This window comes from Rhipicephalus microplus, unplaced genomic scaffold, assembly GCF_043290135.1.
Source record: "Rhipicephalus microplus isolate Deutch F79 unplaced genomic scaffold, USDA_Rmic scaffold_42, whole genome shotgun sequence".
Classification (NCBI taxonomy): domain Eukaryota; kingdom Metazoa; phylum Arthropoda; class Arachnida; order Ixodida; family Ixodidae; genus Rhipicephalus; species Rhipicephalus microplus.
Window position 1 is genome coordinate 1,919,404 of NW_027464615.1, and position 27,261 is coordinate 1,946,664.

General features: G+C 46.7%; 1 protein-coding gene across 2 annotated transcripts in view; it reads left to right on the forward strand.

Moving 5' to 3' along the window:
- LOC142787048 (uncharacterized) overlaps window positions 1-27,261 on the forward strand; it is a 107,229-nt gene that overhangs the window by 63,892 nt on the left and 16,076 nt on the right. For both annotated transcript variants that reach the window (XM_075884676.1, XM_075884677.1), the window contains exon 4: window positions 7,523-7,612. In XM_075884676.1, the coding sequence (XP_075740791.1) occupies window positions 7,523-7,612 (90 nt within the window). The remainder of the gene's footprint in view (window positions 1-7,522; window positions 7,613-27,261) is intronic.

Here is a 27,261-nt window from a genome sequence, read left to right on the forward strand (position 1 = left end):
GCCATCATGAAGCTCTAGCACGAGGGCATGATATTATATATCAATGGCTGCCTGGACATATCGGTATTACTGGAAATGAACTAGCTGATGATGCAGCCCGCTCAGCCCATGAAGAAACCCGCGTAGTCCCGATTCCTCTATCAAGGAATGATGCAGCAAGACAACTTTACCTCCTGGCTCGAGATCTCACACGCACGTTCTGGTCGTCTACCAGCTTCCAAAGGTGTCAATTTTATGAACTGGATCCTTCGCTAAAGCTAAAGCTACCATCACAACTTTCCCGCTCCGATGCGACACTGTTATGCCGCCTTTGGTTGGGTGTTGCATTCACAAAGGTGTACTCCTTTCGCATTGGTATGGCAGACACTCCTACATGCGACTACTGCGGAGATGAAGAAACCATCGAACACGTCCTCTGCAGCTGCGCTTGCTACGACACACAGCGATGCCAGCTACGGATGGTTTTGAATCGACTTGACCTTGGACCATTTTGTGTGCAGAAGATACTAGGACCTTGGGCATCTGCCTCAGTTGCGCAGAAAGCAACTAAAGCACTGCTTCTTTACCTTAAGACAACAAACCTGAGCGACCGCCTGTGAACAGTGTGTGCTCACCGAGTGTGCTCGTGATTGTGTGTACCTTCTCATCTTTGTGCAACCTCTTTTCTCCCCTTTATCCCTTCTCCTGTGCAGGGTAGCAAACCGGATGTGTGTCTGGTTAACCTCCCTGCCTTTCCTTGTATCTTTATCTCTCTCTCTCTCTCTTTTCATATGGTCTCTGAAATGGCGGGGAGCTTGCATAGAATGGTTTTATAATGTGCTTTTGTACACGAGTTTTTTATATTTCTTAGTGAATTCGCAATAAATATTTAGTTTTATCGCTTTCATTTCTCTTCCTAACGATAGTGTATATGTCTTCCAAATCCATCTTTTCACCGACTTTTCTTCCTGTCTCGAAAACCCGTCGATAACAGATTTATGTGATCTCAAACATAAGATTGGTATGATATATTACTGAAAAAACTATCACTAATTCACAACCGCATTTTATCAAGCACCTGGCTTTCAAACATAACTTTACACAGCCCATGGTGTGTATTTGCTGTAATCTGACTGCGCCATTTGCTTCTTGCGAAAATACAAAGTCGTCTAGTAACGTCCAGAATTCAACCCATTCAAGCGCAGTGGTTTCAATGATGGGCTGCTTACGTGAAAATATAGGGTAGTTTCCCGATTATGGTGTTCACATATAGTGATGGCACAATGCTAGCAGTTCCTGTACATAGCAATGTAAGAGCTGGTTAAAGTAAACCACATAGTTGAAATCTGCGGAGCTCTTTACAACGCGTCATGTTATAACAACGTAGTTTTTTCACCCGGAAACCTCCATGTAATTCTTCCTATTTCCTATGGTAATTCACCTTAATGATAGCCCACACTGCCATTGCGATCATGTTGAAGACATGATCGCAATGGCAGTGTGGGCTATCCTCTTCCTTCAGTTACCATGTGATGCATTGTGTGGTGAGACTACGGTGTAACTTATTCTTACACCGCGGGTAAGACTAAAGGTTCGTTTCACACTGCTTACTTTTGCGCCACTCATTTTGAGGCAAACAATTGTAACAGGGCATAAACGGGGCTGTGGTTAACAAATATTGCGAAATGATCACTCTTCGTATTATTGAATCACTATGCAAAGGTTCTCAGCGTTTGCTAGTCAATGCAATATTATTCTAAATGGCATACAGTCTCTTACTTCATCAACTGGTGTGCAGTTCATATGTGACATTTTCCATTGTAATGTCCTTGCTTTTCTAGATGTGCGCCGTCATGTAGGTGTGTTTTCCCTCTGAGGTATTTGTTTTTGTTTTGACAACTGTTGCGCTTGTCCTTTTGGGGCATTCCTATATTAGCATGCATAACTGAGTTCATCGCTATGATGTGTGAATGTATCCTGAGGTTTCAAATCTCCTCACGTATATTCAGCCATTAGTTTCAGTGCTAACTGGAGCCACCAACAATAAAGCAGGCATACAAAGTATCCTACGCAGTACAACGATAAATGATGAAATTATGTATGTTCCGTGAAAAACTGGTGCAATATTACTCAACTCTATTTTTTGGCGCCAGTATGACCTACGGTATCAATTAAGTAAAAAGAAAAAGTTCTGTGTCCTGTGTGAAGGCCGGGAGTGGTAGATGCAGTGGACCACGCGTCCAGCGCCTCCAGTCAGGTGGTCGGCCGGGGTGGTGAGGAAGGCTGCGTAGGTGGTGAGTGCGAGCCTGGTGAAGGCCTAGACAGATTTCCAACAGGTGATTGAGCATTGCATGCCTGTGTGGCTGGGGCAACGCAGGATAGGTATGCCGTTGGGAGAGACTGTGCACCGAATTTCAGCAGTCGAGGTGGCGCCGACGCGAATCCTCCTCAGCGCAACCTCCTCTCAGCGAGTAAAGCCAACAAGAAGGTCTGATCCACGCGGACGAACGAGTGCACGCGTGCCGCACTGGAGGTTTTCTTCCTGCACAAGCAAGCTGTCCTTCGGGGACAAACGAATTAGAGGCAGCGGGTGTTGAATAGCCGCTGGATGGCAAGGGGCATCTGCTTCCAGTTGAGCCGGTACAGACTGGTGGGCCCACAATATGCGGATGGGACAGGTGCATGAGTGAATCAGTCAGTATATATGAGAGGCTATATCGTGGGAGCTGGTCAGTTTTCGCAGCTTTCGAACTGCCTGCATGGAGTGCGTATATACAAGCAATTTATCGAGTGAGAAGGAATCTATTTTAGGATATCATTACTGTTAACCTATCCCGTATTGCAGTGAGCTCCGCTAATACTGATGGGAACGGTGGCTCTGTTACGTAAGATGTATGTTGAGTTTCAGGTAGCGCGGTGCATACGAGACTGGTGCGCAGGACGCAGATATCAATAGCTGCGTCTACGTCTACCGCGAGTAATTTTTCGATGGTAGTGATGACACCCTACTACGCCACATGTTGGTTGGATTGTCGCAGGCAGGTTATCGCAGGCTTGTGCCCTGAGCTATGGTGGATTTTCTGCCAAGGGTGCGTCTGGTTGTTGCAGCGTTAAATTATAATAGTGAGCTAGAGTCGCTGGCGCTAGAACAGCTTGACTTTTTAGGTAGCGAACGACTCGACGCTGGTGTACGATTTCGATGGTGTTGAGCTGGGCTTCCGCCTGGAGGGTTACGATAGGTGTTATACGAGGAAGGCACGTAATCGCCCTCATGGAATCTCGGTTGGCGGTTTCGAGCAAGTCCCAATCTGTCAGTCAGTTGTCGAAACTGAACTTGATAAACAAGCAGAGGTTGTAGGACTGATCACACCAATACATGGGCCATTAAAGAACAGGCACCTCCGATCTTTTGAGAGATGCGACGAATGAGATGGAAGGCATTAGCACTCTTCCGATGAGCAGAGCAAACCCACGAATTCGAAGAGTCAGATGCATCCGTTTCAACCCCAAGCCCGCAAGTTTTGAATACAGGAGTGAGAGTTTGGTCATTGAGGCTCAAACAAATTGGCGTCTGCAAGAGGCGATGGAGACGCCGTCTGCTGGTGGTAGACAAGAATCCAGTCTTCGTGACAGATAGTGTCAGTCCTATGTGCGTGCACCAGTCTGACGCATTGTCGAGAACACGCAGGAAGACCTCCTGCTGACGTTGCAAGTCCGGATGTAATGTCCCTACAGACAAATCATCCACATACAGGAGGAAGAAGGCATCTGGAATGCTTGCTAGTTGCCACGCGAGGGGCAAGAGGGCAAGATTGAAGAGTATTGGGGCCAGCACCAAACCCTGCGGTACACCACGCTTCATTACAAAGTGTCCGGTTCGTTCATTACCTACTGGGACGCAGAAGGTACGGTGCGCCACAAAAGACCCTACAAAGTTGCAGACGCGAGGCGGAAGTTGAAGGCATTGCATTATGCGAATGATTGCCGAGAAGCTGACGTTGTCTTAGGCCTTATGAACGTCCATGGCGAGATGGGTTCGAATGCTGCTTGATCTTCCCACTAGCACAATGGACGTCAAATGATCTAGGCTATCTCCCGTGCCTAGATGCAGTCGAAAACGAATCTGGGCCAGACGGTACCAGGCGTGCTTTTCCAGCCACCTGGAGATGATCGACACCAACATGCATTCAAGAAGCTTGCCCAACGTACACGTTAGAGCGACCGGCCGAATATTAGAGAGGTTGCTTGGGTGCTTTTCTGGCTTTAGTGTCAGCACAACTTCAGCATGCTCACACGATTCAGGCAGCTCTCCAGTAATCCACACTGCGTTAAGGGTGTCTAGCAGCCACTGCACTGCATCGATATTTTTGAACATTTCATAATATATCCCGTATGGTCCTGGTGCCTTGCATACTTTTGCCTGGCGAATGCTGCCTGGAGCTTCGCCATCGTGTACGCCGCTTGCATGCCTGCGATGTCTGACGGACTGGGAGTCACGCCAACCTCTGGAGGTAGGTTACGCCGACAGTCGAATTGTGGTGGGGCCAGGTTGTAGGCTGGGAAGAAAGCTTTAACTATTTCTGGAGCGAACTGGCTTGGCGTGCATCTAGAAGACAGACACGCACTGGCCGCTGGGTCCAGCGTAAGAGTGCCTAATTTATCATCCTCCGAAACATTCACCCCATTGCGGCGGATGAAAACGATGCACCGAGTTACGCACACCAGTCCATCTACCGTGCCCGGGTGAGACGCTTTTCGCAGCGACGCGCTGCAGCGGTGAGTCTGTTGAGGTTATCACGAAGCAAAGTGGCGGCCGGATCTCGGTTTAAGGCTAGCTCTGCGTGAAGGCGTGCTGCCCACAGACGCCTAAGATGTAAATTTGGAAGTGGTCTGTTTTCCTCTAAGAAGCTTGACTGCGTGGCCGTTCTACAGTTGTGGTTAACACATGCAATAGATCAGACGATGTATCAGCAGTCGAGGCGTTTTGTTCCTTGCGGAATAAGTCACAGTTAGTTGTGTAACATTGATGTCGGAGGCGGTGCTGGTTACACGCGGCCAAACCAATTATCAACGGATGGTGATCACTCCCCCAGCAGTCTGGTTGTAGTTCCCCGAAATGTCGCACATGCCCAACCACCACGAGAGATCGGGCGCATAAGGTGGAACACAAGCATAATCCCACCAACGTGTAGAAGTGGCCAGGACATTCAGAATGAAGTGCGTGTGTGAAAATGTGTCCAGCGTGATGTTGCCTCTAGCACTGCAAGAAGGGTAGCCCCACGACTAATGAGGTGCATTGAAGTCTCCCCCCCCCCCAACCAGCACTGAGCAACCTGGGTAGGTTCAGCGCAGGTGAGCCAGCCACCCCGACCGCAATTGGCGAGCGCTGCCACTATACGGACCCACGTAAACTGTAACCACAATTACGTCCGTACATGGAAGTCTAACGAGCACGGCCACCACTTCTTGCTACTGGTTACACCGTGGCAGCCGAGGAACTTGCGCTTGAGGATATGTAGTCAGCACATACACTGCAGCCTTGCCTGGAGTTTCCAACGCATTGGTGCAGTGTCGATCAAGGATGGTTGGGAATCATACGCAGTGAAACCAGAGATGCATGGAAGCGAATTGGTTTCCTTTAGAAGCAAGCACCAAGCGAGGAGTTTTCCCAGCGCAAGAAGATAGCGAAGCTTACTAAATTTATTTGCAAGTCCCTGGCAATCCCACTGCAAGACACAGTTGGGGCGCGTTGCTTTTGAAGGAGTGGTCATTGCGGTGGGAGGTTGGTGAGCCACACCTTTGACAGCTCTTGCAGTCGCAGGACAGAAAAAAAATGGAGGAGCTTTGCCGGAGTCACCTTGACTGGGGCGGAAGCGCTTGCGGAGGATGATTCAGGCGCGAAAGACGTGTACGGAACGTCTGTACCGTGAATCACAGTTGGTCTATCGGGTCTAACGAGATGGGTTCTGCGTTGAGCAAGGCGCTTGACTTCCATTTGAAGCTGCGCTATCTGTTGGTCAAGCTTCGCCAGATCGTCTGTCACTGTAACACTCCATTTAGGCGTGCTCAAGGCCTGCAGAATAAGTTTTATTTTGCCCCTCTTGACGGCGTCGCTGTACGTGGGCGCTTCATAGCAAGCATTGTCAGGTTATACCAATGCAGCTGTGTCCTCATCAGCAGGTGTGTCCTCATTCCGACTAGCGATCAGTTCAAACTGATCGCTAGTCGGAATATCAGCATCCCTTTCTATCCGTGTCGCTGAACACTGGCGGCACTTGCGTTGGCGATGGGCTTTGGGAGCCTTCTGTTTACTTCGATAATCTTTAAATGTTGTATTATGATCGTCCGTTTGGCAGAGTCCACATTTGCAGGTGCGCGTCTAGGCGGAGTCCATGGAAGTGTCTGCGGGTTGGGGACAAGAATCTCGCATGTGGCAGGTACGAAAGCACCGATATCAGTGTACCACACCGGTATTGTACACATTAAATTGAAGAATTCATTCATAGTACATAATGCGGCTTCGTGGCATTCGAAAATCTTGGAGAGTGGCCAGGCACTTGCTTCCATGGCCCAAGTAACGAGCTGTTACGATCTTGTGACTGCAGCAGGTCAAAGCAGCGACAAGGCCCTCCCACGATTCCCCTGGGTCAACCCTAGAGATCAAATGCCGACGCTAGTCCCAGCCGGAACTCAAGTACGCTTGCACTTGCACGGCACAATCAGCTGTAACTGGCAGAGTTTGCAGTTGGGTGAGGTGGTCAAGATCCGCCAGCGAACGCACCCATGCGGATACGCTGTTGGTGGAATGATGAATGGAGAAACCTTGAAACGCGGTGGTTTTGAGGCAGGCGTTGAAGCCGGACAGAAGGAGGTGCTTTGACAATTTTGATACGTCGAAGCAAGCACGTGGTTTTACGACGACCTTGTACTTACACTCGGTGCCGGGTGAGGCATCAGCTGCCGGAGAATGCATTCCCGCATGCTTGCTGGTGTGGCTGAAGCAGTCAAATCATCTGCATCTGCTTGTGAGCCAGCTACGTGTTTTTCACTGCGTTCAGGAGCGCAGGCTGGTTGTGATGGCTACACCATAAGCTCCGTTGTAGCCGTGCATACTCATTCACATGAAGAACGTGGGAGATTTGTCACCGCCAGATGCAACCGGCCAGACGCCGGAGCTCTCTTGATCGTGGTTAGTCCAGGTCGTCGATGTTGTCCGGGAGAAGAGAGCCTGGGGGTGAGCCCACGGCCTCGTCCAAGGCGTCAGGAAGGTCTGTCCTTAGCCACTGGGGCTAGACAGCCGAGCGTTGTTGCATGGGGTCAGAGCGCAGACAGTGCGGGAATGCCGGAGAGGCGATGGTCGCTTGAGCCGATGTTCATGAAGCTGTCGAACGCGTCCGTTCTCGTCGGCAGTTCAGCTGCGTCTGTCCAACTTTATTTACATTGATGATTTACATTGGGCTTTAATACATGAATAAACACTGCAAAATATTTTACGGGACAATTGCTTTTCATGAAAATATTTAGCATTTTGTTTCTATTGCAGGTAACTGGTACCACAAGTTCGAAGAACTATTGTTTACTTTCGATAGTGACAACTGTGGCATCTTCTTCGTAGCTCCTTGGGGTAGAAGAGGTATGATGATATTTCGTTATATTGCGGTATCACTTGTGTTAACTGTGCAATTACATGAAAAAATATTTTGTAAGTGCTTTCATGTGCCTCAGCTAGAATAACATTGGGCTGCGATAAGGACGCTTGTATGAGCGGCACGTCTCGATTCCTCTGCAGCCCTTAACAGTCCCAATAATAAGTGGAGAAAGTCGTTATTAAAACCAATGTAATGTAAATAGGAAGAAAGAAAAGTGGGTGAAAAAATATGAGCAGGTAATGGCAGGGTATTTTGTCACCCACTATTTTTTCTTCTTATTTACATTAAATTGGTTCTAGTAACTTCCCCTATGCATTGTTAAGCAATATTGTCCGTTAGATCTCATTATCATTTTGTCAAAACACGGAAAAACTAGCCCTTAGGTAAACACTTCTTTCTCTTATATATATATATATATATATATATATATATATATATATATATATATATATATATATATATATATATATATATATAAAGTCAGGTAGATCCTCCGTAAGCGGTTGTGACCACTCATGGAAGATCTACTTGACTACTTGCAACGCTGCGGCCACTCAACCACCATGACAGCCTATACATATATACATATATATATCATTTTGTGATATATATTATTCACATAAGCCCTGAATCAGTGTTTTTTACAGTTGGGCTAGCGGAATTTCTAAATAAGTGAACGTGGCCAATACTTATTCTACAGAAGAAGCGAAACGTGAAAATTCACTGGCCTCTTTTTATCACAATGTGTTGGTACGTGATAGCTAATATTTGTCTTTAAACTACGCGACCTTAGCAACACAAATACTTGAAGTTAAAAAACTAGGAACATATTAACCACAAACTTCTCATAGGAACTTTAACTGTAGCAAATATCAGTTGGAGAACTAGAAGAAAACAAAATTTTACAACAAAATAAATTTTTCGCTTATTTCGCCAGCGTATTCATCATAATAAGAGGCTTGAAGAAATTGTTGAAAAATGCTAAAAAAACTACAGAATGTTTAAAAAGCACGTGAATAGAGGTAATGTAGAACTCGCGCACGGCACTCATACCTTCAAGTATAATATTATTTCTCAAATAAGAGCGCTGAAATATTTTTCAACGATAGTAGGAACTGATCTACTTTCAACGGTAAATATTTTAGAAAAGCTTCTTATAATATTGCCCGAAAATATTTTTTTACAAGTAACAACATATCTACATCAGCGAGCAGACGCGTGTTTCTATATTCACGTAGTTTAGAACTCTATTAGTAATAATCAACATGCACAGTTCTTTGCCCACATTGCAATGAGAACGCGGGTGTAATTGTTCATTTCGACTTGAACATAGAAAAAATCCATCGTCAGTTCTGGCTTCTTGTTGCGGATGCTCTAGCTGTTTTAATCAATGAGCCGTGGGTTTACCTGCTACATATTGTTTAAAGTGTGCTTAACTGATAATTAAAACTGATAAATGTGAGCTTATTCATTCAGGTTTAAACGTTAAGTTGTTTGCAAAACGTATAGTCTTGCAAAGGAAACCAACGGCTTTGGGCCACTTGGGAAATGCAATTAGGAGCCTAAAAAAATTTGCGTTGTTCATACACTGTCGTGCCGCCTAGCGGAATTCAGGAGCATCCTCTCCAGATTTGATCAGTAGGCAGACGCTCCTTTAATCAGCTGAGCTAGCCTCGGTGTTAGCGCAAGAAATGAACGCTAACCACTTTCTATGTTTCGTGCGTCAGTGAATATACCGGATAGTTTGTGACGCGATAGATCTAATTCATTCTTGCGAGACGCGAAGTTCTTTGAGAATACTTGACAACTCGCGCGTTCGGTTATAGCCCGCAGTGTACGCATATCAGCTTTGCAAGGTTTTCTGCAGCCACGTTTGCTAGTTGATGTTATCGCCTTACTATACGTGCTTAAGTGCTATACGTGCGTATAGCATTTGTCAGTGCTTTCATAGTGCATAAATCTCATAACATTCATTGTACGCGAAAGGTATGGCAGGCTTGCGATTTCTTTTCCATCTTTGGCGAGTGCTGCGCCACTTGTTTTTTACGTTCATACATAGATAGCAGCACAGTGCAAGTGATTCACTTCTTGCCGGGTGTGGGAGCTAATGTTTCTTCGCGCTGATACAAACGTCTAATCGTGGTGAGTGACGCCGTGTTGTTGTTTTTGTGCGTGGTGAGTGACGCGTTGTTGCGGTTATCGAAGTCGTTCAGCACAGAGAACTCCTGAGATTACTGTTAGCAGTGGTGTTCAAAGAAGCTGTCTTGACATCGAGGATTTTTTTAACATGTCGGGTTCAACGTCCCAAAATCACCATATGATTATGGCAGACGCCGTAGTGGAGGGCTCCGGAATTTTACACCGCCTGGGGTTCTTTAATGTGCACCCAACTCTGAACACATGGGCATACAACATTTCCGCTTCCATCAGAAGTGCAGCCGCCGCAGCCGAGATTCAATCCCGCGACTTGCCATCCCGCGATTCGATCCCACAATCTTAGCCACTAGAGCCGAGGATTTTTCACTAGACGTAGAAAGATCTGAGAGGGACAACGACGAGGATTGATCAACAGCGGTCTCACAAACAGCGAGTTGCAGGTCACGTCCCCTCGTGTGATAGTATTTTTTTACCAGTGTAAGTCATTTTGACTGTAATTTTGTTGTAACATCCTGCAGTGAACTCAAAATAAAAGCATACTTTTCTTGTGCATTGTATGTAGCCCGATCACAGTGGACATTACCTAGCGCCACATGTTGCTGACACGCTCGAGCTCGACTGGCGAAATGAAGTGATTAGAGGAATGAAACGTGTAGTTCAGACAGTCCACGTCTCCCTGATAATGTCTCCTGCACTTCGCTGGTACCGTCCGAAGGACGTTGTTGTTCGATGAATTTTACTCTATCGATGTTGCGAAAAGCTACGCATGCATTCATTTTGATATCCTTGTTGCGATCACACTGATAAAACCTGTAACATACGAGTGCAATGAATTGCTCACTAGTAGCGACACAAGCGCAACCTGAATTTTAATGCTTGTGTTTCGTTGACGAAGCAACCCGTGGTCTACAGTGCAAGTAGTGCCAACGACTTAATATTATTACGTCCTGAAGTAGGCGTTTGGGGGTTTTATTGGTACACGGTTTGAATGACGAGCCGCACAGGACAAAGATGCAAGAGAGATCTGCTTGTCTTGTCGCCTCGAAGATCTTCGCTCATGCCCACAAGAGGGATTGGCCACACCGTACCTTATAATGGAAATTTTTTATACAACGCTTGCTGAAAAAGAGCGAAATTAGATAAGAACACTAATAGTGTTCATTTGAAAACACGTGAAAAAGTGCAGAAGAATTTGATAAACCAGAATATGTAAAACAAATTAGCAACAATGAAAAATGGGGACGAAGAATTGTATATATCTGGCAGTACCACTAGCAGCGTATTATTTTCTGGCATGGGTTTACTCCTTCCTAAAGGATAGAGAATTCTATTGCTCTCAATGTGGCAAGTCATCTTCAAAGTATAAACAAACTAGAGGTCTCCCCCAAGGTTCGGCACTTTCAACATTATTATTTATTAATTTATTGTTCACAATTCCAGTACAACATGATGTACAGGTGGATGTATACGCTGACGACATCGCAATTTGTGCAACAGCTACAGATATATATACATTATATAAGATGCTACAGTTTTATATGAACGCTCTGGCTACATGGTTAGACGACATTAATCTGTCATTAAACGTCCGGAAAAGTGCATTCGTAGTTTTTTCTATAGGTGTTCCAGTGCAGATTTCCGTACTTTACAGACACGACTTCATCCCGCAGGTGAAATCGATTACATACTTAGAAGTGACTTATACTGAAAACCTAAATTGGTGTGCACATATAGAAAATATAGCAGCCAAAGGAGCACAGGCGTTCGGGATGCTTCGTAGGCTCAGCAATAAACTTTGTGGTTTACGTCGTGAAGTGCTAGTATTGATGTATTGTATGTATATTCGCCCAATATTGGAGTTTAGCTGTGTCTTGTATTCTGGAGCACCCGCCTACAAAATTACACCACTGGTACTACTAGAACGCGAACCGTTGCGTATACGTCTAGGGCTCCCCAAACTTGTTGCAATTATTATTTTATATAAAGAAGCGCACCTGCCTTCTCTCCGTGCTAGATTCCAAATACTAGCAGTCCATACCTTTTTAAATATACACGCATCCCCACATAGGAGGTCACAATACGTTTTCATTAATGAGCCGACGTCCTTTTTTAACCAACAGTGGTCTATATTAAAGTGTCCACAAGTCATCGTCGGACAGAAGCTCTTGGAAACATTACAAGTTAACCTTCGTGAAGTACGGGTACTAAGAACACAAACAATGAAATTCAAACAATGAAAACAGAATTTGACAAAATGTTTCCTAATAATTGCAAAGCTCTTCTCAGTAGATATCTAAATGCTATTTTGAAAGACCACGTGCAAAGAATAATATTGTAATAGCGTCTGATGCTTCCGTTCGCGAAGAGAAGGCAGAAGTCGGAATTGCATCTTCAGTGTTGGATTGGTCTTTTTCGATTTGGTTACCTGATTATACACCTATTTATCACGCGGAATTACTGGCGATTCTCCTAGCCTTACGAAAATTACCTCAATCAATAACAGATGCTATTATTCTTTCAGACTGCTTGTCTGTGTGTAGTTCATTAACTGGGCCTAATATGTCAAACCCTTTAAAAGTATTTTACGACCTTGCCCCAAGACATTTACGACTCATGCGCTTGGTGTGGATACCAGGGCATAAATATTTAACCCTCAATGAATATGCAGATGCACTCGAAGTGGCCTCACCTTTTGATCCCATAATTTCTATATTGCCGACGCTAGCATTTATCTCCGTGGCCCGCTTGGAAATATTTGTCATGTCAGATCAGTTTGTAAAGTCTCGCTTGGCAACATCGGGTTTTCCCATCTTACGTACCCTTGGAAAAATCGATGGTGCTCCTCTAGAACGGTGGAGATATCAATTACGTGACTAAGATGCCGAGTCCCCCCCCCCCCTGAGCTTTTATCTACACAGGTCTGGTCTGGCACAGTCTCCCTTATGCCTCCACTGCAAGGAGAGTGAATCGCTTCACCACTTCCTCTTAACATGCAGGTTATACACAAACCAAAGGAAGAGACTGTTAGAAGAACCTCTCCATAGGTTGGCTCTAAATTTATCCCTTCCGGTGGTCCTCTCCTTTGAAGCAACTGAAAAGAGATTCAGCCAGAGAAACGTTTGCGAGGCCGTATGCGATTTTCTGAAGGCAACGAAACGATTAGAATGTTAAGCTGAGGCATAAATTCTGTTTATTTCACGCCATATTAGCCTGTTCGTTCGTTGTATTACGTCTGTATATTTTATTTCTAATCAGTCGTTTACCAATCGGTTCTTTGTTTAAACATCGTTATCTGAATAATCCGGTTGGTAAAACAACCCCACCTCACACATGAGGCACCGTCCGTTTCATGGCCAATCCCCCGTAGTGGGTTGCGCCAGGACTATGAGGAAGAACCAACAAACCAACCAATCTTTTCGGTTGTCTGAATGAACTTATGTAACGCTGAGAGAATAGCGGGGTGGACGACGACGAAGTGATTCTGGCGTAGAACACTGTTGTCACTACCTGTAATTTTTCAATGTTTTTCTGCGGCTCTGTGGAAGACACCGTTCCAGTGACTGCGGCGATGGACGTGGATTCGCCTGGGCTTCCACCGACGTCGTCTGCAACTACCACGAGAAAGCGTACGGGCCACCCGAGTGATGCCGACAGCAAGGACACACTGATTTGCTCTACGGCCAGCGATGAAAGCTCCGATGAAGGCGACTTCGTGCCTGTGACAAGGCGGCAGCGAAGAAGAAGACTAGTGATGCCGTCTCCAACAACAAGTAAGAATGTGACGAAGACGCGAAAGCCCACGATATACACAATTATGTTTGTGCCGGTCGATGCGGCTCATAGTCTCAACCGGCTCAATAGTCAAGTCACGTCTAGGTCTCTTGAGAAACTCGCCCAGTGTGAGATCGCGGTTGTGCGGATCAATGGCCGTAACAATATCCTCGTCGTAGACGTCACTCAACGAAGCACATTGGAAGTGCTGAGCAACGTCAAGATGTTGGATAACATCAATGTTCGCTCATATATACCTGATGGCCGCGACTCTACGGCAGGCGTCATTTACGACGTCGACATTTTGATCAGCGAAAGTGACTTTGCTGCTCTCATCAAACCGGTGTCTGCAGAACTTACCATACTGCAAGCTCGTCGCCTTGTCAAATCACGCTGCGTGAAGCTCGTGTTCAAGGGTAACAGCCTTCCATCGCAAGTCAAGGTCGGCCATTTTCGACACACAGTACGACCCTTTGTACCGAAGCCCCTTCAATGCCGGAAATGTTATAGATTGGGACATGTCAGTGCTGTTTGTACAAACCTGGCTGTGTGCTCACTATGCTCAGAATCACATAGCGCCAACGCTTGGCAGGCAGAACTTCAAAAATGTCAAAACTGTCATGGCCCTCACGAAGCATCGTCAAAAGATTGCCCAATCATAAAAAAGGAAATGCGAGTGCTGAGGCAAATGGTCCGGGATGGCTCAACTCACAGGGAAGCCGCTGCCCAAGTACGACGCCGGCGGTCTCGTCGCCGGAGGCCCCTGAGGAGACCCAGTGCCGAAGCAAGGATTGAACCTCACCGAATGACCGCCGGCATACCATCTCAAGCGTCCAGACACGCCGACAACAAATCTTCCAAGCAAGACATGAGCACCACCGGCTCGCCTGAAGCATGACCAGCGCTGCCAGCGATATACCCGCCGTTTGAGCCGCCGCATCGCTCGTCTACAATCACTTCGGAACGAGAATGCGGTGATAGTCGCGACAAAGAAATCGTAGTCATGGTAAAGGCCCTTATGAATACCATTCATATGCTCCTCACTAGCATTGACTGCTGAGAGTGCTGAGAGTGCATTGGCTGCTAAGAGTGCACTTCAGTTAGTGGATGCGCTGAAGCTGGTGCTATCAAGTCTGGAAAGGCACCATAGCTCTGTCTCTGCAAGCCTTTCGTAAAGAGATCAAAGGAGCTTCGATATTTCAGTGGAATGCCTGAGGCCTCAAGCCTCGCATTTCTGATATCCGACAATTTGTGTTTAAAAACCAGTTTCCAATTATTGTTATCTGTGAGCCACGGCTACACAATGCAATACGACTATCCAGGTACGAAGCCTTCAAGTCCGCTACCTGCAACGAACAGAGTAAAGTTATTGTATATATCAGATGCAACCTTACCTATATCGAGCAGCGTGTAGCACTTCACGATTACAACCAGTATGTCTGTTTGACAGTTAAACGTAGAGACCTCAATGTCACGCTGGTAGGCGCATATATATCACCTTCGAACCGTTTGGAACCGGAAAGAATACGTGCACTGTTAACAGCCACACCTGGACCATGGATCATCACCGGAGATTTCAACGCTCACCACCCACTATGGAGAAGTCAGAGGACAGACAGTCGCGGAAGGCAAGTATTCTCCTTTGCTCTGGAGCAGCAGCTGCTTTCTGTAAACTACGGCAGCCCAACATTTCTACGGGAATGACATACAGCAGCTGCCTTGACTTGAAATTTGTGTCACGAAGCCTAAATGGAAAGGTCAAGTGGTTCGCAGACAATGAAACTCATGCAAACGACCACATACCAACTTACTTAAAGATCAAGGGCCTGGAAAAATCGCCAAATTACGACACTTCAACTCGCATCAACTGGACAAAGTTCAGGTCCCTGACAGAAAAGACGTGTCAAGAAAATAAAGCGCCTCCTCTTGACACCCTCGAGGATATGATTAGAGGTGATACTCAAGAAGCGACCTATCATATTCAACATACTTCAGAATATTGTCAACATCAAGCGGAATCGGAAAGGCTCAGCGATCTGACGTCGTGCAGAACAAAGACATAGGCGCACAAAATTCATTCACGACTTGAGGGAGGCAAGGCGCCTACAGAAAAAAAATTCAGTGGCGAATAAACTCACTTCAGTTCTTTCGCTGGAAATATCTGTGCGAATCGTTTGATCCACACAAGCCTTTGACGCAGACATGGAGGCTTGTTCGTGACCTTCGAACATCGCCACATCAACATCGCCCCTTCAAGGGTCTTTCTCTCCACCAATGCCGCACCCAAATTGAAGTAGCAGAAGATGTCTGCATGAAAGTTGCCGTTCAGGCGTCCGCGTGCACCACGCGCCACCTAGTAAACGCTCTAGTTTCCAGAGATTCAAAAATGGACACATTTTTTTCTCTAGAGGAACTACAAGCTGCCTTGACGCCATCCAAACGATCTTCATTGCCTGGTCCGGATGGGATCTCGCACATGGCTTTGTGCAACCTCGGAGAAGCAGCTCGACGGGCCCTTCTATCCGTGTACTACGACTCGTGGAGCAGCGGATTTATCCCTCATCCATGGAAATCCAGCCGCATCGTCCCTGTGCTTAAACCAGGTAAATCCCCTCTGCGCTTGACCTGTTATCGCCCCATCGCGCTTACCAGCTGTTTCGGGAAAGTAATGGAGAGGATGATTTTGACTCGCCTAGAGTGGTACCTGGAGCACCACGAGGTATACCCTCATGCTATGACGGGCTTTCAGCGTGGGTGGTCCGCAATTGATAACGTTATAGACCTGGTCTCATCTGTTCAGCATCAAAAAAGACTGAAACGTTTATCTGTGGCGTTGTTCTTGGACGTGAAAGGTGCATACGATAACGTATCACATGAAGCTATTCTGGATGTCATGGAAAATGTTGGATAAGGGGGTCGGGTTTGCCAATGAATCCACAGCTATCTGAAAGGCAGAATGTTCTTTGTGCAGGCAGAGAATGGCACAACAACGCATCATTGCGACCGTCGTGGCGTGCCTGAAGGTGGTGTGCCTGAAGGTGGTGATCCAGCGCTACTTGGCCTCGTTGACGCACTTCCAGAATCTGTCCATCTATCAATATATGCAGATGACATGTGCATCTGGGCGTCAGGTGTGACACGCCTTCATTTGCATGCCCGGCTTCAGAGAACGGCTACAATAGCGACAAAGTACCTGGAAGAACGAGGACTAGAGCTGTCATCACAGAAATGCTCGCTTATAGTATTTACGCATAAGGCGATGAGCCAATACGTTATTAAAATCAACGGACACACGATCAACTACGTGAAGACCCACCGATTCCTCGGAGTCATAGTTGATCGCTACCTCTCCTGGAGCCCTCACATCGCCCACATGAAAACTAAACTCACCATGATCACCCACGTACTGAGGTTTTTTTGCTGGAAAACGTGGGGCGCATCGGTACGAGAAATGCTTCAACTCTACACCGTTCTGTTCCTCGGTTATATGCGATACAGTTTACCCATGCTTTGCGGGATCCGAAGAACAAACTTCCGCGTCCTCCAGTCGATCCAAGCCCAAGCATTGAGAATACGCCTTGTTCTTCCTAGATGCGCCTCTACAGCAGCGACAGTCATCATTGCGCGTGATTATCCAGTCAACGCATACATCCGCGTAGACGCTTTGAGAATGCACATAAGACATTTCTCTCAGCTTCCATCTCATCACCTCGCCTCACTTCGAACTTCTAGGCCCCACTCAGCGTTCAGCGCAACTGTAGCTCAGCATTGCGCAGTGCTTCCATTGCACTTCACGCATGCAGCACGGCCGCCGATACCATTATGGTGCCTACACCCACTCAAAGCCTTTCTTACAATTTCTGGCATCCAAAATAAGAAAGTCGTCGCATCTAGCCCTGAAACAGGCTACATTACTATTCCTGCAAGAGAAGCACAACGGACGCCTTCACATTTACACGCATGGCTCGGTGTCTTCAGTAAGCTCTGCAGGGGCGGTGGTTACTCCCGCGAGGCACATCACAATTAAGTTCATGACATGGCATTTGACGTCGTCGACAGCTGCAGAACTCGCCACCATACGCGCAGCTCTGGAGTTTATAGTGGAAGAACCTTCGGAAATTTGGTATATCTTCTCGGACTCGAAAGCAGCTCTTCAATGTCTTATGTCACCCTTTCGCCATGGACCTAATGAACAGTTAGTATCTGAAATAAGGCTTCTTCATCACCAAGCAATCGAAAAACAGCACAGCATAGTGTATCAGTGGATACAAGGTCATTGCGGTATATATGTCAATGACCGTGCAGATGAAGCCGCTAGATCTGGACACGATGGTACCCAATACACAGCCATCTCGTTCTCAAGAACCGACGCAGCTACAAGTCTTCGTTCGCTTGCACGTGACCTCACACTGGTACAGTGGAACTCATCAGACTGCACAAACGCGCGCCTGCATAACTTGGATCCCGATCTGCAGCTTCGTCTTCCCCCAAGGATATCTCGAGCTGAGGAGACTCTTCTATGCCGCCTGTGGCTTGGAGTGGCCTTCACGAACGCATACTCTTATCTCATTGGAATGGCCAGCTCTCCTACATGCACCTACTGCAGCTGCGAAGAAACCAACGCGCACCTTCTGAGCGAGTGCGCCCATTTCAACGTGACAAGACAAGAACTCACTACAGCTCTGGATAGACTAGACGATCGGCCTTTGTCGGAACAAAGAATTCTGGGTCATTGGCCGAGCCCATCCACAGCCCAGAAGGCTTTGAAAGCTTTGCTACGCTTTTTGCGGACAACTGGCCTCAGAGACAGACTTTAGTGTCTTATACTCTTTGATGTTGCCCTTCCTCTGTCGCATTTTTTTGTAATTTCTCTCTCTCTCTTCGCAACATTTCTTTTTAACATCTTTCATTCCCCTCACCCCTTTCCCCAGCACAGGGTAGCCAGCCGGTCTAAGAACTGGCTATCCTCCCTGTCTTTCCGCTTAAACTCTCTTCCTCTTCTTCCTGAGAGAATAGCACTGCGGTCCGCGCACAACTGACTGGCTCCAAACGATAAAAGGGTGAATGTAATAACTGGCAATCCGAGCATGCCAATTGGTCTCGTAACAATTATTCGGCGCAGTGAGGCGAAGCGCCGGCATGTGAGAAGAAACTGATCTATTGTTTCTGGTTCAGTGCAAACTGCACACAGGTTAGTTATCAAGAACCCTAATTTGTGGAGATAAAAATTTAGCCACGGGACTGTACAGCGAAATCTTGTGAGGGTCACCTCACATTGACGGGAATGTGAGGGTCACCTCACATGACGGGATGGTGTTCCATGTGAATTGCAAGTGGCGCAATTCTTCAGATTGTAGGAGCGATGTTTCGTTGATTTTTAGGATTAACTGGCGTTTGAATCGTTCGGCAGTAATAAAAGGAAACTATGGAGCTACTAGTACCACCGGTAAATTTAAAGATGCTGAAGTGACCAAATCAGCAATTTCATTTAGGGCAATTCCAGCATGCCCGGGGATCAAAATAAACCAAACCTCTGATAGACTACGGGGTACGAGAGACCAAATTATTCTGAGAAGAGGAGACTGCTTTGCAGACGTTAAGTGTGTACGAAGAGACAAAGCATCCGAAATAATAATAGCTTTTGATTGCTGAGAATTTTGTTTACGAAAAGCCAGTGTAATAGCCAAAAATTCTGGTAGATATATTGGAGTGTAGTCAGGCAGTCGGAGTGCCAAGGCCAATTCAGCTGACGAGAAAAACACCTACTCCAGCCTTCTGAACATTTTGCGTTGCATCCGTAGGAAAATGACTAAGATGGTCTTAGAGGAGGCCCTTCAGAACATGGTTTGGAAGTAACTGGGCATTTTTTGGGAAATTGTCATCGGAAATTAAGTCAACTGGCACCGAGCATAAAGTTTGGGGAGTTATATGCTGGAGGAAAACGCGAAGATTTGATAACAGATACTCGACAAAAATGACTTGGGGTCTTTGAGGTGCAACAGTCTTTCCTTCAGTACTAGAGTTACTTTTTTCTAACCCATAACGAAACCACGAGCGCTTAAAAAAGAAACTGGATATTTGATGAAAACTGTCTGTAAATAGGAGAGGGACGTATTGTAGAGTTTTAGGAATGCTTGCACGATAAGCTGCCGAAATCTAGCATCAACTGGAATGATTCGAGCATCCAAATAAAGCACGCTATTCGCGACACACCTGGTAGCCCGAGACACAGCCGCAGACCTTGCCTTTCTAGCAATATAAAAGGCCTTAATTTGTACTCAGCACTTCCAGAAAACAGAACGCAGCGAAACTCTAGAATTGGGCGTACGTAATGTTTCTATATCGTAAGTAACGTATCCCTGCGCATCCCTGAATTCTTATTGCTAAACCGGCGGAGCAATCCTACGGCGCTTTGTGTTTTACGGGTGTATGATACTATTTATTGCTGCCAAATTCAATTTTCCACGTAAACAATGCCAAGATATTTTGGTGACGTTACTTTCGGAATCACATCATTTTGATAATGCAGTGAAATAAATAAGGGAACGGTTAGAGGGAATACAAGCACAGCAAATTTGCTAACACTAGGTGAAAAAGACAGCCCGCCAAGCCATACCTCAATCTCCCTCAAATACGACTGTAAGATTTGATACAAACTATTCATATCCTCGGGATGACGAGAAAAAAAAGCAATATCATCGGCGTAGACGTAAAGAGAAACATTTTTATGGACGGGAATGGATGATAATAAGATAATAAATAAAAGAAGTGACAAAACTGATCCTTGCGGAACACCTCTTGTTTGCCTATATGAGACAGAAATAATTCCCTCGTGGCAACAAAAAATTGTCTCTCAAAGAGAAACTTCTTAGTTTAAGATATAATGTACTTTGGCACCTCACAGTTTACTAATTTTGAAAGTTTTTTACTGTGTTCCACACTATCGTAGTCCTTTGCAATATCTAACGTGACTAATGCTGAAACCTCACCAGATATTTTGCAAGGCGAATTTGGATTTCTATATCAACATGAGCCGACCATCTAGAGCACTCCTGTCTAAATCCTACTTGCCTTGGTAAAAGGATGCCCTGACGAGCGATGAATTCACTGAGCCTTCTATAAAGAATTTTTTTCAATTATTTTAACTAAGTTTGAAGTAAGCGAATTAGGCTGATTGTTATCCAGGACATATCCGAGGCTTCGATTTTTTCGCAGCAACACAACTTTCGCATTTTTTTATGCGCTTGGAATCCATGTGTGCTGCATGGAGCAGGTAACAATATCCAAAAGCACATCGGGATGGAAATTAAATATCTATTTAATCGCAGAGTTTGTAATCTGATCCGGACAGGGAGCCGCTTGATTTACAGTTAGTATGACATCTGCCAGTTCTGGTATAGTGACTTCCCGAAAGTCTGAGGTTGAGCTTTTGAATGTTGCTTCCTTGTTCGTCCCCCTTCGCTTCTTCCTCCTTTTTCCAGTGCGACACATACGCCGCATACCACCCCCCTTCCTCGCAGACGAGAAGAAGAAGAAGGAGAAGAAAAACTTTTTATACCAAGAGGAAACCCTTTCAAAGAGTGAATTAATTTAAAAAGCAAGGCACTGTCTCATTCAATTCATAGCCTATCCTATTAGGTGGGTCGCGCCAAGGTGTTGACCAACCGACCGACCAACCGACCGACCGACCAACCAACCAACCAAATAGGGAAATGTGCGGTGGTGGGTTGTCAGAGGAGCCTACCCAGCGTAGGTCTCCGCTGCCCTCTTGGCCTAATCCAAGATCTGGTCCTGGACCTCAGGCGCCGAGCTGCACATAGCAGCCTCCCACTGCTGCTTACTATAATGTGTAGAGAGTTAAGTTGTGGGTTTGGAGTACACCCCACATGATATGGTCGAGGTTAGCTCTTTGTTGACAAAAAAATGCACAAAGGAAAGGGGCAAATCACAGAGTGTATAAGATGGCGAAAAGATGGGGTAGGAAACGTACGCGTCTGTAACTGGCGCCTTAGTATTTCATGGTAGTGCGAAGCTCCATGGTGTAAGCCCGCTGCGCGTTTCGCGCAACGTCTCGCTCATTGAAAGGTTTCAGGCAAGCCACACGCATGACCTTTGCCTTGCGAGAGCGTCTCCCACTAGCTGTGAGGCGTGCGATGCGGTAGTCGACGGTGCTCAGGCGGTCAAGAAAAAGGAACGGTCTGGTGTAGTGGGCAAGCAGTTTTTGGCACAAGCCACGCTTGCGCAAACGTTTACACAACAACGCGAGGTCTCCCGGATCATACGTGACTTGTCGGTGCTTGCTGTCATAACGGATTTTCGATCCACCTTGCGAGACTATTGTGCGTAAACGGGCAAGGTGGCGAGCTTCTTCGCCGAGACAAAGAGTTTCTGCTGGAGGCGTAGCGTCATAGTTAGAAAAGGCAAATATCGTATCCGGAGTATAACGTTAGGGTCGAGAATAGAGGAGAAAGAACGGGCTGTAGCCGGTGGTCTTATGTTGGGCAGTATTAAAGGCCTACGTGACGAACGGTAAGGTGTCGTCTCAGTTCTTGTGATACGAAGCAACGTACATCGAAAGCATGTTCCCCAGTGTTCGAATTGTTCGCTCGGTGAGGTCGTTGGTCTGCAGGTTATAAGGCGTCGAAAGTCTGAGTTCCGAGCCACACGTACGGAGAAGTTGCTCGAAAACGTCAGCCGTAAACTGATGTCCCCGATCACTTATGATGACGAGCGGAGGTCCATGACGCAGTATCATGGAATGAAGAAGGAAGGACGACACCTGACCAGCAGTCGCAGATGGCAGGGCGGCTGTTTTGCAGTACCCATCAGGATGGTCAGCACATACTACAATCCATTTCTTGCCTTTCGATGAAAACAAGAAAGGGCCCGAGAAGCTCAGAAGCTCCTTCGTTGAGTTATGTGGTTTAAAAGCTCTAACAGCCTCTGTATTATTGCGGTCGGGCCTGACGTCATCATTGTTGACAAGGTGCCCAAGCACTAATGTTTATCGCACGCCGAAACTACACTTCTTCGCTTTAAGAACGAGACAGAATTTTGAATACACTCCAGGACGATCTCTACCCATTCGTTGTGCTCGCTAAATGCACGCCCGACGATCACAACGGCGTCAAGATAACACATACGAATTCTCCACGTTAGGCCACGCAGAATTATGTCCACAAACCTTTAAATTGTAGCGGGTGTAATACATAAACCAAAGGGCATCACACTGAGCTCAAATAGTCTGTACAGGGTAACAAAAGTCGTTTTTTCTTTGTCCTTCGGATGCACAAGTATATGCCAGTATCAAATACCTGTACAAAACTTGAGGGCGTAACAATATGTTTGAAAACAATCGCTACCGTAACATTCGGTCCCGAGCAGCCGCAACGTCACGTTACTCGCTAGTGGTTCATCACTGCGGCAAATTCGCCAGGCATGCTCGGCACACACTATCTCAGATTGCCGTGCAGCTCATGCGTCAATTAGAAATCACGTGGTTTTCACCGGATGAACTTTCGAAAATTCATCCGGTGAACTTGGCAAGAGGCGCACGTCCGTGCGCGCTATCTTTTGTTAATCGAGGTCATGCGTTCATCAACCTTCCACAGCTATAGTGGATATTGGACGCCACGGGGAGGAATGCCTAGAGGAGAGGGGGGTGCGAGCGTAGGTTAGAAGACGTTGACGATGCGAGGAAGGAGAAGGTAGGGTAATGTCGGATTTCCGTGACGAACGACACCGTGTTGAACACGAACGAGAAAACACCCCCGTACTCTTTATTAACTCCGAATATATACATGTGCCTGTATGACAAGCATGTGCAGGGCATGTCCCTGGTAGGGGCGGCATGACACAACGTAAACATAAGAGCTGAACGATTACGCCACATCTCCTCTTTTAAACAGAACAACTTTAAAAACACCGTGAAAAGCATATCTAACCGTACAGAACGAAAAGAGCCAGACACCAGTCAAAAGTTACCTAAACACACAAGCCCAAAGGTTACCTACAGCACTACATTCAGAAATACCGTAACGGTGTGGTTTTCTTACAATTTACCGAATCGGGTGACATATTCGCCTGGAATTCGTGGCAGTTGAACATTACTGCGACCGTCTGTGCAATCACAGGGGGGAGCTTGGGAGTTAGGCTGGCTGCTAGCAATTCAACTTTCCAGGCCAGGGGTAGAGTCATACGACACGTCATAGCATTCTGGGACTCTGCTTGGCACTTGCTTGATTAGCAATGTCCTGTTGCGTTCGATCCGGAGGCCGCTTTCCAAACCAACAACATTCGACCGCGGCCGTTTAGCGCGCCGACAGATGACGCTTTCCCGTCTGCAGTCCTTGACCCAGACAGTGTCTCCGGGTGCCAATGGGACAAGGTGGCGGACAGCGTGGCGGCGATTGTTATTTTGTCTCTGCTTGTCCCGGACAGCCCCATACTTTTCCTGCACCTCTTTCAGGTTGGGTGTCTTTGGAATCAACTTGTCTGGATTGAAAGGCAGGGTGGTACGAAGCCGCCGTCCCATGAGCAGCTCCGCTGGTGTTCTGCCTAGTAGTCACGGCAAGTCCCTGTAGGCTAACAGAGCCAAATAGGGATCATGAAACTTTATGAGTAGCCCATTTAGTGTTTTCACCATTTGTTCTACCTCCCCATTTGCCTGCGGGTACATCGGGCTACACGTCAGACGCTAAAATCCATAAGCCCTCGCGAACGCCTTAAATTCCTCGCTAACAAATTGAGCACCGTTGTCTGTTACCAGCACTTCCGGAATACCGTGCCTTTCAAATACATCTTTGATGTGACTAACAACGCTGGTACTGGTAAGAGATGTCAGCAAACACAACTCAGGAAAGCGCGATAGATTGTCCACTAAAAGCAAGTAGTTTCGGCCATGGAGGTGAAAGATATCTGCTGCAACCCTTTCCCATGGGTGATTAGGTGTCTGGGTTGGGATCGTAGGTTCACTCGGCTGGTCTCGAAACTGTGAACAAATGCGGCAATCGCCAACCACGGTAGCAAGCTGTGAGCCTAAACCAGGCCACCAAACGGATTCTCTTACTCTCGCCCTGCACCTCACGATACCCTGATGGCCTTCGGGAAGCAGGCTTAATATTTTATTCTTGAGCAAGTGCGGCACAACGAGGCGCGTGCCATGCATGAGCATTCCTTCGCAGACGCTCAGAGCTGCACTATCCTGCCAATATGGCATCAATACGCTCGACATCGAAGCTGGTCTCGGCCATCGTTTACGAAGATAGCGGCACAACATACGGCAGGTCTCGTTCTTTGTCTGTTCTTTGGCTACCAGTCGAAACTGGTCCGACTCGCCCAACTCTGACAACAGCCCACAAACAAACGAGTTGACCTCCTCTACCGAAAGGACGCCCTTACTGTTTTACTGTATCATTGGCGCTCTAGAAAGTGTGTCAGCAATTTCCAAGTTTTTCCCTGGAACATTTTCCGCCTCGAAACTGAATCGCATCAGACGCATTTGAAGTCGCTGAATGCGCGGCAGCAACAAATCAAGCGGGGTCTTTCCTAGCAATGTGACAAGCGGTTTTTGATCTGTTTCCAGCGTTATGTAAAGCCCACGCATGTAATTTTCAAGATGTTCGGCCGCCCATGTTAGAGCTAGGGTCTCCTTTTCAATTTGCGCATAGCGCATTTTTCTTAATGTGAATGATCTGGAAACAAAAATAAGGGGCCGTTTTTTTGGTTCTACCTGAAGCAGAACTGCCCCTAAACCATACGAAGATTCGTCTGCAGCAACAATAGTTGGATTATGCGGATCAAACTTGCCATACGTCTATCGGAACAAAAGTTCTGCTTTACGCTGTCAAAGGCCGTCTGTTGAGATGCAGCCCAACTCCACTCCTTGTTCTTTTGCCCCAACTGACGTAACGGCGCGGTCTTATCTGCTAAGTCGGGGATAAACCGCGAGCAATGAATTTCGAGACCGATGAATTGGCACATGTCGCTTACATTTTCCGGTGGCTTCATATCACTGATCTCCCTAACTTTAGCTGGGTCTGGTCGTATGCCATCTTTGCTCACTCGGCATCCCCCCCCCCAAAGAAAACAAAGTTATTTTACACTGAGGTGACATTTTTCCTGACTGAGGGTTACGCCAGCTTCTGCCAATCGGTTTAAAATCTGGAACAGTCGCTCATTATGCTCTTTCTGAGGCGAACCGAAAACCAGTACAGCGTCTTTTAGGTTTACTACCCCCAGCAATCCATCAAGGATTTCACACATCTGCCTATGAAAATACTCAGGAGCAGATGTTATTCCGAACCGCAGACGCTCAATGCAATAACGTCCAAAAGGAGTAATAAACGTTGTCAGTAGCTGACAGCCCTTGCTTAGCTTTACCGGATGGAATCCTGAGTTCGCGTCAAGTTTAGAAAACGCCATTGCTCCGTTAAGCAGCCCAAGTGTCTCATCAACAGTGGAGAGCACAAACAGCTCACGTTTCACACTCTTATTCAACAGCGTAAAATCAACATAAATCCAAACTTGCCCGGAAGACTTCAAGACGGGCAATGTGCCAGAAAACCATTCGGTCGGTCCTTCAACTTTATGAATGACTCCGTTTCTTTTCATTTCCTGTAGCTCGCATCTCACGCCATCCCACAGCGGGATGGGTATACGACGAGCGGTGTGAATAGCATAGGGCACTGCGTCTTCTTTCAGACTAATACAGTATTCTCCTTTCATGGTTCCTAAACCGCGGAACAGAGAAGGGAAGCGCATTTGCACAGTTTGATGAAGTGAGGCTTCGTCTACAAGTTTCACAATTCCGAAAGCTTCTATTGCTGGCAAGCCTAAAATGACATTACTCGCCGAGTTGACAACAAAACGTCCTGCCTAACCTGACATCGTCTCCACAGAACATTGGCAGTGAATTTTCCCTTTAGGTGTAACACTTCACTGCTTGGCCCCTTAAAAATCACGTTAGACTGCTGTTGATCTTTCGGTACACCAGGAAAGGATGCTGGAACAACGTTTACCTCTGCTCCTGTGTCGGCTTTAGCACATACGGTCACACCGTCAATAGCGACTTGAACAAAGCGAGTTCTTGCAATCGTACCAGCTAAAGTCCCAACAAAGTACGTTACACCCTTTCGATATAATTGCTCACTTGAAGCATGACTCCGGCGAATACTGCACAGGCCTACCTATAATGCACTTGCTCCGGCATTCGTGAAGTGGGAGCTGCTCATGGGACGGTGGCTTCGTACCACCCTGCCTCTCCATCCAGAAAAGTTGATTTCAAAGACGCCCAATCTGAAAGAGGTGCGGGAAAAGGATGTGGTTGTCCGGGGCAAGCAGAGATAAAATTAGGATTGCTGCCAAGCTGTCCGCCACCTTGACCCAGACAGCGTCCCCGGATGCCAATGGGGCAAGGTGTCGGATAGCGTGGCGGCGATCGTAATTTTGTCTCTGCTTGTCCCGAACAGCTGCATCCTTTTCCAAGCTTGTTCCGAAGCAACTAGGCCCGAGAATGAATGGCGCTCTAGCGTCGCGCCTATGCTTAACCGTCGTTGGCAGGAAAGCATGAAAAGTGGGGACACAAACCACTCACATTTCACACTCTTATTCAACTGCGTAAGATGAACACAGATCCGAACTTGCCCGGAAGGCTTCAAGACAGGCATATGCCAGCACACAATTCGATCAAACCTTCAACATTAAG